Source organism: Lepeophtheirus salmonis, chromosome 2 (assembly GCF_016086655.4).
Source record: "Lepeophtheirus salmonis chromosome 2, UVic_Lsal_1.4, whole genome shotgun sequence".
Lineage (NCBI taxonomy): Eukaryota > Metazoa > Arthropoda > Copepoda > Siphonostomatoida > Caligidae > Lepeophtheirus > Lepeophtheirus salmonis.
In genome coordinates, this window is record NC_052132.2 from 23,161,655 (window position 1) to 23,175,714 (window position 14,060).

Consider the following 14,060-nt stretch of genomic DNA (forward strand, 5'->3'; position numbering starts at 1 on the left):
CCAGTTTGAAGTCAAAAATCTAGGCAATATACCGCAAATGTACCCTAAACACAAGGTTTTCGTCTTGATCGACATGACTACAAACAAAAAAACCATAATTTCATTTACATAATTTCTTTACAATGGAAAGATGCAGAAGATAAAAAAAAGGAGTAAATAGAGCACTACTACACTGATAAAGCAAAATAGACGTAAAATTTGTCTAAAATCGGTCACAATAGTTCAAGTAATGATGAATAGGATAGGGTTTGTGTCCTAGAACACAATAGTGCATCCAAAGAATACTACCCTTGGAGATTATACCTATTTTACAATTGGCTGTACTAAATAAATCAATGGCTATAGTCAAAAGATAGTGGGACAGAGGTGGTAAATATAGCTAATGTTACTGAACGGCCAAGTAAGTAATATTTCACCTAATCATTCAAAACACATCTTTATTAGTAAACAGATGTGTATTACTACGACGTGAAATGTTAAAAATTATATATTGAATACCTTCAGTAATGACCTATCGAGAAAACTTAAGTATTTTCAAAGAGTTTGTCAAGCGAACGTTCGAAAATGCCTCTTTTGCCCAAGACCTCTCCTTAATCAAACCCAATTTCAAGGTACTAAAAGAGTACATCACACAGCTTGACGAAAGGCTACCTCTTGTACATGCATTTTCCATCATTGAGAATGTCTGTGAGAGACTGGCCGTCCCCATGTTTGCCCACAAAACTTGAAAAGATAATAAAATAAAGCAGCATATGAAAAATGAGTCTTATTTGCTCAGTGCTCTCTGACAAGAATGTACAAAGTATAAAGGATGATCCTAACACCATAGCAAGCTTCACCTGATCACCCATGGCATTCATTGACTGTGAGAGAGCCTTCAGTGTTTTCAAAGACCTCCTCACTAACCAGAGGAATAGGCTGACGGAGGACCATCTGAGGGACCAGATGACAATTCAATAGAACAAGGACCTACTTTATAGAGAAATTTTATTTATTTATTTGTTGTTTTTTTTACAAGACTACAATCTATTTTACCAGATTTATTTGCGTTTTTGCCCTATTTCTGTATTTTTATTTGCAATTTTGAGTTTTTTACTTGCATATTTAGGCTCCATTTTTATGCATTATTTGGACCTCACTACTTATAATGCTCAAACAAGTGAGTGAATGACTTTAAATCAACTAATTTTAAATTAGCTACTACTCATGGATTCCAAAATAAATAATTGAAATCCTTATTTAATGAAAAAAATATAGGTTGAATCAATAAGTTAAAACGGATTTCAATTTACAAAAATTAAATTTATAGGACAATCTGGATATCATCATATATGTATTAAATATTCACATTCTATAAAGAAAAAAATAATAGTCAAATTGATATCTTTTTTAATATGAGTCAAGAGAGTCTAAATCAAAAATGCTTTAAATTTTTTAAAACATCTACCTTTCCTTCCATTGCACAAGAGAAGAGAGCTCCCATAAAAATAGTATTTATATTTTTATAAACTGTATGAAGTGAATGTCTTGATAGATATTCCTCTGTTGTTGTGGCTTTTATTTAGGAGCAAAAAAGAAATCATTCTTTAATAAAAATTATCTTCACTTTCATAAGAAGAAATAGTTGTCACATTCCTCAAAGCTCTTTGAAATTACTATCATGCAAAGAGTTCTATTTAATTTAATCATCCATTACTACGTGTCGAGGAGTAATTCATGAATTGACTATATTCAGTTGTATTTTCTTGAAAAATCCTGATCCAAAAAGATGTTAACTCTTTGTTATCTTTGTGAGTCATTCCTTAGTCACAAAAGAAACAGAGTCCAAGGACTTAACTTATTTCACATTATCATCTAAATGAGGATGAGAGTCAGTCAAAACTCATCAAATAACTATTTCCGAATAAACAAGAAGACTTAGTCAAGGAGACAAATAGGTAAATTCCTCTAGGCAAATTAATATTTGAATACATGAGATAGATTCCCAAAATAAAAAGTAAAAGATACATATGAGCATTGGTTTTTATATCTATTAATGTTTAAATAATAAGATTTATTGTATTTTGTACCAAACTCCACGGTCCTTCTGGAGACTTCCTCATAAACATTATTCTCAAAATGAGCTTAAAGCAAATAATTTAAGTACAAAAAATTGGAATATAGACCAATTTGCCACCAATTTGCAAATAAAATCCCTCCAAGAACCATTAAATAAGTATTATGGCAGTTCATAATTTTAAGCCAATCAGCAAGGAGAATGGAAAAACATTATCTTCTTCCACTAAGTGTCCGCTCTTTCCCTTGAGACCTTTAGTACTAGGTAAAACATTATACCAAGTAACGCATCGAGTACCGATAGCCTTGAGGAAATAGTGTGGTCAATATTTTCCATCAATTTTTGCAAGATGTCGCTTTTCCATGACGTTATGATGATATAATTGATTATAGTCTTAGAAAATATTTTATATTTACATTTAATTATAAAGTAAATTTGAAATAAATTACTCTTCAAGATATTGGGTTCTCAAAATGTAGATAGGTGGCAATGATTTGGTATAAATTGTGGAATTAAATCTTATTTGTACAATAAAATTAATAATACAGCTGATTTAATTATAAAATTTCACTTTCTTGCTGACTCTTCCCATCTGACGAAAAATTGGTAAAATCTTATTCTTTCGAATAATATTATTTTATTGGAGGAGATTCTTACCTCAGAAAATCTTCCCTCTAATACTATTTGCTTAAGTCATTTTCGAATTGTAGCAGATTTTCAAAAAGACTTTATAATAAAACCTTCTAGTAAATTTGAAAAATCTAAAATCAAAGTTAGTAAAAATGATAAATGAAGGTTAGGCCAGCTTTAACGTTTTTGTGGCATGATGTAAGTAAGTCAATTAATATATGGTCCAAGAGAATAAATGGGATAAGAATCTTTTAGTCACGGCTTGGTTTATTGATACATAAAGAAAATTGTATGATTAAATTTGTTAATATTTGCTATTAGTCATAAGGATGAATCTTAATTTGAAGAAGCTAATGGATTTCTTATGAGATTTATAAATATAATTAAATAATTAAAAGATATTTTAAGGACTGACTATTGCATCAATTGGAAACCAGCTCAAACTAGATCAATTTTAACAACAATGTTTATAATTGATCTACAAGAATTATCACATAAAGCGGGTTTAAGTTTTGTAATGACTGCTCATTTCTCATCGGACTGTATTGAAAATATATTTAGCATGGTAAGAGCTACCAATCTTTCTCCTACGGCTAAGGAGTTTAATTATATTTAAAGGGGAATATGTTTTAGTCAATTTATGAAGGATGTTTAATAAAGTAATTATCATTATGATGATTCATCTTTTCTGGATGGGGTATTAAACATTAAAAAATCTTATATTGATCAAGACCAAAATTTAGTGAAACATGATTTTTGTCCAAAATTTATATCAAAACTAATAATAAAACCACAATTATAAAATGACGAACTAACTATTTTTATTACATTGAGTTAAATCATATTATTTGTATTCATAGTTTCGTCCGTCACGAATTACTTTTATCTTGTGGTATATACTTAATTATGTTTTATTAAAAAGCTCATCCTCAGTTATATTTAAAAGAGATATTGTTTAACCACGATTATTTTTACATAGTTAGGCTTTAAATTTATTATAAAAAAAGTTCGGAAAACATTGAAATCCAACTTTGTACCAACTCTCAATTTATTTTCGGTAATCCTACAGAACGCACTGAAGAAAATCAAAGTAATGAGAAATCAAAGGTTGGATTTCTAGTTTTACTATAATATTAATAAAGCTATTCAACAAAATTCAAAAGCGTTAACATCTGTTAAACATTTTCGACCTTAACTGACATCAATATAAGCCACAACAGAACTTAAAACCTTGAATAATTTCACTTTTTTTGATCGATTGAATTGCTTTACTTTATTTACATGAAATATACATTTTTCTAGGCGGCTCGCAGGCCGAAATACCAAAAACATGTTTCATAATCTGGTTCATGATATGGAGGACAATAATGAAAATGGTGAAGAGGCAATGAACACTAGTGAACAACAAAGCAACACTGGTTTGGATGTTATAATGGGAAAAAATAATATAAATCTGCATCAATTCAAACAAATATTAATATTGATGGACATAATAATTGAAGAAATAAGATGAAGAAAAAAAGGATTAGTAGGCTTAAAAAATTAATTTTTCTGGAAAAGATAAAATTGGCTAAGAACACATCAAAAAGACAAGAACTTAAAGCTTTGAAATTAAATTTGTTTAAAAAGATATTTTCAATTCAAGCAAATGTGCTTCTTAGTAATAAGGCAAAGACAAGACCCAAAAAATGGAGAGAAGAAAAGATTCAAAAATAATTGATTTTAAGGTCCCTCTCAGGAGGATATAACTATTTTCAAAAAAATTATCCTCTCCCTTTGCCTGCGTTGTCAACTTTAAGAAAGTAGTTTTCAAAGTTTAAATGTTCCCTTTGGAGTTCAACACAAACTTCTTGATATTTTACAGAAAAAAAAGAGATGGTAAATTGAAAATTATTAAAATTAATAAACAAATAATTATGAAACGTATCTTTACAGAGTTTTCCAAAACGAATGATCAATTGAAACATCTGGGAGTTTTATCTTTCAATGAGATTGACATTACACGAAGCAACGACTATTCACACTATTTTGATCAAGTATTTGCCCCCAAAAAAGGAGGTTCTGGTGGGAATGTTACGTGGACTTTATGGTTCATGGAAAATGCCAGCATATTTTGACTTTGACGTTCCCATGTCTATCGAAAATTTATTTGAACTAATCAAAGAGATAGAAAAAGAAGAATATCTATTGTGGCAATTGTTTCAGATATGTGCCCGCCAAATATCAATGCACTTGGTATTACTAAAAATTCTCAATATTTTTGGAATCCTTTTAATACGTCAGAAAAAATATATTTTTTCCATGATGTACCTCATTTGATTAAACTTTTAAGAAATCATCTACTAGATAAAGGGTACCTTCTACCTGATGGATCCACAATAAATAAAGATAATTTTCTTCAGTTGATGGCTAGAGATTGCCAAGAATTAAAAATAGCGCATAAGATTAAAGATCTCACCTTGGATTGTCAAACTAGTCAAAGACAGCGTGTTAATTTGGCAACACAACTATTAGGTCATACAAAAGCCTCAGCATTCAAGTATTTATTCACAGAAAAAAGTTTCCGTCTTAGTTTATTGAAATTATAGACTCATGGTTCGATGCCTTTAATAGTCGAAAGCCTTTTGATACTAAGCAAAACTTTTGTGGATTTGGGATCCACTTCGATAAGCAAAAGGAGGTCCTCGTAAAGATGAAAGAAATGATCTAGAACTATTGGGAAAGGACGGATACTAATGCAAGTCCCGCAAGGGACTTCAATTCCTATTTCATCTTTAAATAACATGTTTCAAGATTTGAAAGAAAAACTTAACATAAAATATGTCCTAACATTTACATTAAACCAGGACTACATAGAAAACCTCTTCCACACGTTTAAGGCCCCTTGGAGTTGCTAACGACCACCCCACCAGTGTGGACTGTATCAACAGACTAAGATTAGTCATTCTTGGTCAGGCCGACAAAATCAAATAATTTCCTTAGTTTTCTTATGAATGACCTGGAACAAACGAGCCAAGGATTGATTAAAGGAATATGAGGATGCTTCTTTGATTGCAAATGAATTAGTTTGCACCCAGATTTTGAATATGAAGCATCATCATTTTCCTCCTCTTCTTCCTGGGACTGCAGAATTCTAGGTCTCGGGTACATTGCCGGATATTTGGCCAGGAAATTTACATTTAAATATCCTGAATTTGGATGCAAAACATGGGAGTCCCGAAGTACAGATTCCGATTATACTCCATGGATATCCACCTGGTCAAGAGGAGGCATAACTAAGCCAACAGAGTCCTTTTTAAAACAAATAAGAAAGTTTGAGACGATCTTTGAGACATTTCATTGTCCGGAAATTTCAGGCCAGCCTCAAGTTATTCAATCCTTGATATCTGTACTTCAAACGTCAGCTCCCAACTTTCCTCTTGAGGTCATTAAAAGTATACTCGATTAAGGACATTCATAAATAATTAAGGAGTTAAATATACAAATTAATGTTTAAGAAAATATGGAAATCGTGAGAAAATTCAAAACGTTGTCACATAAGTTATAGTTTTTCGAAAATGTTTATTTATTTATTAAAAATCATATTAAACCTTCTGAAAAAAAGTTTCTTTAGTTATTGTATAAAATTTATTATATAAAAATATGACATTAATAATTATGATAATTTGAGTGTTATTGGGTAAGTTTTAATAAGGAGATTTATTCTATAAAGACATTGAGCAACAATTAGGCTATTGAAATAAAATTTAACAAAATGTGCACACCTAATGAAGAAAGTTTCGGAAAAAAATAATTTATTTTATCCTTTTTCCCGATGATCATTCGAAATTTCACCTTGCAATGACGTCATAAGATTGCAAACTCCCTAGACACACATGGAGAGTTCTGAAGAAAATACCTTATATTCTTTATGCCTTGCTTGGGACCAGTCCTTAACTGTCACTCCTTGGATTTTTCATAAAAATATCGTTGTTATTTATTAGTCAACTAAGATATGTGAAATCTGTATTAAGATTTTTGCACATATCTTTGCAAAAAAAATATTTTTTTTTCATTAAGTAACAATACAATACGATCATATTATATTGTTTCTTAGTTATATAATGAATTATATTATATAACAGAATAATTAAAAAAGTAAAACACCCTCATTGACCTCACAAGGGATTGATTTCACTTTCTTTAAGGACCCCAAGTGGGATTGGACCGCGGTCCTAAATAAGACCGACACATTACTATACTTGTATAACCAAGTTTCTTGCCATTTTCACTCATCAGACTCAATTTATTATATGATAAAATGGAATAATGCCGCATCAAGATCTCAGCCGATGCTGTCATACTTTATATAATGCTATATCTCTAAATCCAACCCACCGGTTACTCAATTAAATTTAGTAAAATAGAACAATTCGTTTTATATATAATAATGAATCAATACATCTTTATTGAGACAAAGGTTGAAAGAAATACATCTAAGTTATATCATACATTCAAGGATGAAAAACAAGTTGAGAGGGTTGTGCAAAAAGGCACAGGGGTTGTTACCGCATATTCACTAATAACTTCTGGTAAGCTCGAAGAATATGAATAATAATTATAATTTATAATAAATAAGAGGTAGATTTTGTAGATTTGAAAAACTGGCGCTAATTATGGATGACTCAATTATTCAGAGTCTTTTTCCTCATATTGCTCTCTGAATTTTTGGATAGCATCAACAGCCAAGTTGGTGAGTTGATCGATGGTTCCTTGGTCAAAGTAACGAGCATCCTCATCACCAAAGATTCCATCGAAAATCTTTTCGAAGAAGCTGGAAGCAGCAAGCTTGGACAACATCTAATAAAATGAAATACTTTTAATAAGGATCAAATAAAAGAAGTTTAAGTGAATTACTTGGAAAACAAGAGAAACAAAGAAAATCCCTACGACAATGCTGAGACCAGTGGAGATCAAGTTTTGAGCATTGGGAAAGGCAACGCCATTGTTTCCACCAAAACCGAAACCAGTGTTACCATTATGAGCAGGGGCAAAGTCAGATGCGTAGTAAGAACCAGTGGGAGGAGCGGATGGGGCGCTATATGAGTAGGTCTGTGCACTTTCGTAGCTTGGAGCGGAGTAGGATTCTTTGGGCACAGAAGCGGCAATGGGAGCCGTATAAGTATCTTGTACGTAAGATCCTCCTTGAGTGTTTTCGGAAACAACTCCGGAAGCGAGGGCAATGAGGCAGACGACAGCGAAAGTTTGCATATTGATTGGCTATTGGGTTATTTATAGTGGTTTAACAAGTGATAATAAGATATTCAGCTAAAGCTGAGGGACTTACCAATGAAATTGACTTTTGTGAAATCCTTGTTGGTTGTTGAATGCTCAGAAGCTGAATGATACTTTTAGTATCTGAGCTAGTTCCTTATATACCTGATGTCATGTCCTCTTCCAGAGGAGGTGGAGGAGGGCAGAATGGCACAAAAGATCCCTGCAATAAACGAAAAAATAATTTATTTTTATTTTTTGTAAAAATAAACAAAATTGTAAACAACTTTCAATGTATTGTTGTTGAAGTGCAAGTAGATTGAAGGCGTATCCAAGAGGTGGAAAGGTAGTAAAAGTTGTATTAACTGAGACCGTCAATGTGTTTGTTGCATATTGATAGATAGACCCTCAAAGATAGGAGATGATTATTGTCTTGGTCCTAATGGTGTAAAAATATTCAAAAATAAACAAATCTATTTTTACGAATCTAACTGTTTACATTTTTTTCTTGCAGAATTATTTTTTAAGGGGTACAATAATAACCAAACAACTTTTCCTCACAAACTTTTACCTGTTAACTTACTAAAAATAATATTCTTTCATTTCTCTTTTCACAAATACATAAATATTCAATGAATCCTATACTCTTAATTTCATAAATCCCATTGCATTATTTCTGTTCAGATCCCCTTTTTTTCAACTATACGCATTAAATATATCCTATAAAATTTGTGTCATATCCAAGAAGAAAGGGAAGTTTCATCAATTTCATGACTTTTACATATAAATACTGATTAAAATAGTAGTATACCCTCGGAAACGTCAAAAATAATGATTTTTCACCTTAAACCAGTACCGTGTTGTCCATTAAAATCTGAACACTTTGAATTTTAAACTTCAAAAAAATAGAATTTCAACAAAATTAAAACTATAAATAGATGTGGGGCTGAACTCTCTTAATCATTAATGTAGCCAACCTTAGCGGCAATGATGGTTTCCAGGAAGCGGCGGAAGGCCTGGTATCTGCTGCAGATGAAGCCCTCTCTCATGGCGTCCCAGTGCTGGCTGACAGTGGCTTTAAGGGCCTAAGTGTTTCGTTGACGGAAGCTAAAACCTTATTTATTTAGTTCAGTCCAGTCTTCAGTCCAGAAGAAGGTTCTTTGACAAAGGAAATTGCTGGCTCAATAAGCTTTTCCCATCGAAACTACATAGATTCCATAAAAAGACCCTAAAGTCATTTAGAAGGAGAGGTGTCTTTGCTCTCTAGAACTATTCATAAAATTTATCAAAAGATTCTAATTGACTTTTCAAGATACTCTGAGTCTGAGTGGCGTGCATCTATTTCGTCCCATCCTGGTTGCAATTGGTTATTACTAGCACCGGATTTTATTATGGAGAAAATTGATGAATTCTTTCATTCTTGGGCAGCTGTCCAGAGGATCTTGGAAAGGGGCACCTCTTCTACTATTGGCATTGTGCGTCAGAATAGTAATAAAAAGTTTTTCTTTAATAACCTCATAGACCCAAAAAAAAAAAAGTTGGAATGGACAGTGTTATCTAAGAACATAATAACGATTCATGATCTCGACCATAATTCTTTCTTTAATAGTGGAAAGTTTTTCTCCACTGAAAAAAAGCTACAATCATACATTTCACTCCAATTCTCCCTCCAACTCTGAAGAATAGGCGGATAAAATCTGAAATAGATATTTAAATTGTTTGAATTTACCTAAAACATAATAGATGAAGAAGATCAAGAGTTCAATATCTAAAATCAGGGAAGGAAAGGAATTTAAACTATCCACGAGTTGTTTATTTTTTAATACTCTCAGTAACGAATGTGGCAAGATGTTCAACATAGTTATACATGCATTTGCAAGTTCCACGGCACTCCAGATTTTGAGATATTTTATCACACTGAAAATAGCTGGAATTAGAGAAAAATTTATATCGCAATAAAAAATTTATTTGGTCTCTCCTTAAAAATAAAAAGTGCTCCTTCAAAAACAGAAACTATGGAGTTTGCCATATCAAGCTGTAAAAGAATAATTGCGGGGAAGTTGCCAATTGTGGGGGGATCCTATCAGAGTTGAAAAAATCGGAGCTATTCTCATCGCAGCCGAAGCCTGATATTCCGAATAATTATTTTTTTATCCTTTTATTTAAATATTATGTAGCTACTACTCAATTTTTATCAATTTTGTGGCTTTGTTTTGTTTATTTATTTATTGTCGAATTTTATAGAAGAAACGTTTGGTTGAAAATGGATTCATTACTAACATCATATATAGCAATTTTTCAAAATGTTAGACTTTGGTTTAGGGAATTAATTTTAAACAAAAATGTTCTTATATATTTTTTTTATATGTTACTTCGCTGAATAAATAAAGTCATACAAAAATAAAAAGATCGAAGTTTATAAGTTTTAAGACTGATATGCAGGACTGAACTGGACATGATGTAGTCTTCAGTTCTAAATAAGGAACAACACAACACTATACGAAATAGAGTCGAGTACTTGGAATCGAGACTTATTACTCGACTTGGTACCCAGAATCAAAGACACGAGACTTTACTTTACTTGGACTCAAAAGCTAATACTCACAACAAGACTTTCCATTTTTTCACTGGATATAGACTTCTCTTTAAAGTATTTTTTTTTTACTTTCTGTGTACTTGAATTAGACTTAATGAAAATATTCAAGGACTTGGACTTCTGAGCAAAGTCTTAATACTTAACTTGTACTTGCAGTATGTATATGGACTTTTTCTCAACTCTGGTGCAAATGTCTTCTTCTACCATCCTTTTACGCAGTATTGATGCTATTTATTCACACGATTCCATGCTTATACTTTAGTAAAAGGAAAACGTAGAAATATGTTGGGTACAAATTCAAGTTTTGTAATAATTTTTACTTCTACAAGCAAATTGCTTAAGTTGTAATTTGTAGATACATAATAACGGGAAGTGCCTACATTGTGGATGCTGACTATTTTGGAGGGCTAAATAATCAAAGTTTATAAAGACGAAACCTTTTTTCTTATAAAATTAAAGGAAAACGGCGAATTACTGACGTACATTCAAATGACAAAATGGGTCTGAAAAATTAAATAAAAACATTAACTTTTACTGTACAACAAAAGTATATCCTTGTACACTTAATTTTTTTATAAATCCAACTATAACATGAGTTAAAAATTATCAAAAATTTATTCTCGATCAGTTGATTTTTTATAAAACCGACTATAATGTTATTACGACATTAAATATTCTTATTTACAAAATGCAGATAATAAATAAACCATTGCAATCGTAAAGATTATAACTTTTTCCCCAATTATCCTACTTTTCTCGTCAAATAAAATTATATTTTTAAAAACAGATTATTCGTATAAACTAACTTTGTAATTTTTATAACCTTAATTCAACTATGTGTACGTCGTTTTTTAAACCAACTGATTTTTCCTAATTTTCCAAGGAATTAATCTTCGTAATAAACAATTTATGACCTTGAGAAGAAATACTATGGACTTAAAGCAACTTTCATACCTGCAAAAAAGGAAAATAAACAAATAAACACTAACAAACAAAGATACTATTCATACAAAAATATCCTGAGGTAAAAAAAAAAATGATCAGTGAATGTTCTAAAAAAAAGTGAAAATACCAGGATACTAGTTTGTTTGTTTGTTTTTGTCAATACCAAAGCGTTGATTGTTAATATGTGAAAATTAAATGTAAGTGGAATAGTGAGTCACTCACAACATTCCCATGTAGAGGATGAATTAAAGAGTCGTTTTATTTATTGATAATGAAATATTTTGCAGATATTTGTTTCTTATTAATAGGATAATTTCAACTTTTTTAAGGAACTTAGATCTAGTATTTCAACAAATTATCAATTTATTTTCCTTAAAAGCGACTTTTAATTTTTAGCCGTTTTAGTGATCTAAGAATTTAAAAAATTCTTGATGACGCTGGGCTGTGCCCCGTGCAAACAAATTCGATGATAGTGTCTGGGTTTCCTACATCACACATACTTGTTTTGATTCAAAAGCTGTGCAACGAACACAAAGCTAAGACTCAACCTCTCACCTTAAAATTGAAATAATCGAATTAAATTATTTCCTTATTGTTCAGGATGTTTTTAAAGATGGTCCGGATTTACCTGAACTACCTTGTATTAGCTGAGTGGACGTAGTTTTACACTAGAAGCGAGATTCTAATGTTTTCTTGGAAATACAATGAGTTGCTATCATGTGTTGGAGTATTGAGGAAAGTACGTCTCTCGTTGGAAATAAATATTGGGAAAAAACAGTTTGGCAGGTTGTTTTATAAACCTAAACTAATTATAATTTAGCTACTCAGTTTTAACAGTGTAATTTATGAAAATCAATTAGTTGCTTCAATTTCAAATATACAAAAAATAATTTTTTCAATTCATAATTTAAAATTTGTAAAATTCTTTGACTGCAAATAACTCCACATGTAGTAGGGCTAGGGAGAAAAAATAATACCAACAGATTTGGTGTTTTGTAAAAATTCAAGATTACTTTGGTTTGTCTAAATGGAGTAATTAAAACTGGATTTATTGTGGAACCCCCAACATTTTAAGGACCTTAGAAATGTCGTCAATAACTAATTACCTAATCAACTAATTATCTATTTAGATATGTTGATAATTAAATTCTTTTTTAATAAAATAACTCTCTGTCTAAAACTTATCAATGAAAAGTTAATTAAAGAGAAACAAAAAAATTAAACGATCATCAAATATTATATGTGTAAAACAAAACTGTCAATGTGTGCTGTCATTATGAAACAAAAATAAAACTGTTCTCCTTTATAAAAAATGTGTTATTGCCTTTTGGAAAAGGGAAATGATGTTGTTGCACCCAGACAATAGAAAGAAATATCCTCTTGTTGGTTTAAATAAATTAAAATAATGGACGTGTTATATCCATAAAGTAACATTTGAAGTTAAAATATCCATCAAAAGTCCCAAATAGTATGTATAATTATTTTTATCATTGAATCATGATATCCATGTACATTTTGGAAGTTCACTAAAAGTGGATTACATGCAATGACTTAGCAAGCACCTAGATATAATACAATGCAAATTCAGAGAACGGAGCAGATTGGCACCCAGGCATGTTGGTAAGCCTCAATTTTCTAGCAACTTTCGACTCTTTGAGGCTGATGAGTGATATTTCGTGATATATTAGTGTTTGAAGTCAAAGAGTAGCAAGTTGGTACACTCTAGTTGGACAACGTTGGCCATATATAAAAAATGATAAAAAACAAAGAATATTTCTATTCTTTCAATTTGTTGTGTGTAGAAAACTCCACCGTACCCTTCAATGTTCAAATAATTAGAGGCATAGAGTCAAAGTATATTCAAATCTGATCACGTATTAAAAAACTTGAATAATCAGCTTCTTCCCTTTAGCTGGCGTTGAAAATAACCTTCTCCCTCAAATAGCTTTAGTTCATTCCTGCAGACTGAAAATTTTAATCTACTTCTGTCTTGCTTTACCAAACTCCCTTGTTACCTCTATTTATTTTTTCCTATGATTGGAGATTTTAAGAGGATTAAATTTGCTTCGATAAACCTAATACACAGTTTTTTTTTTTTATGTTTCTGGCCATGTTTCGATTTGCAGCAGAGATGTCTCGACTTGCTTTATCGAAGGAATAAGTTGAGAAAAATATCTTCAAGATTAAAATTAATATTTCACTTTAATTACTTTTAACTATGATTGGATTTAAATAGGATATTTTACAAACATATGAACTACTCCAATGTCAATGTTGCCTTTGTTTCAGAATTAAACGTAAAACCGATGTCAGTATTTAAATTTTTCTTTTTCACATTCCCAACTTAATAATTATTTATTTTTATAATATTTATCTAATGAAACTTTTTTATAGAAATAATTTATACTTTAATAGTTGAATAAACATTTTTTCAGAAAAGGTCAACCATTATTAGGGTTCTTTAAGTTAAATTTTGTAAGGGCATCATTTATTTAACCAAAAAACAAAAAAAAAAAAAATCGAGTAACATCCCATTACCCAATTCAAAAAATCCATGTCGGGATGTCACCCCCCCCTACT

General features: G+C 30.9%; 1 protein-coding gene across 1 annotated transcript; it reads right to left on the reverse strand.

The window, feature by feature from the left end:
- Positions 1–7,089: 7,089 nt before the first annotated feature.
- LOC121132230 (uncharacterized) lies at positions 7,090–8,117 on the reverse strand. The gene is made up of 3 exons (XM_040727617.2): positions 8,013–8,117; positions 7,583–7,945; positions 7,090–7,525 (listed from the first exon to the last, which is right to left on the reverse strand). The coding sequence occupies exons 2-3, from the start codon at positions 7,934–7,936 to the stop codon at positions 7,355–7,357; spliced, it is 525 nt and encodes a 174-aa protein (XP_040583551.1). The 5' UTR covers positions 7,937–7,945; positions 8,013–8,117; the 3' UTR covers positions 7,090–7,354.
- Positions 8,118–14,060: the final 5,943 nt, after the last annotated feature.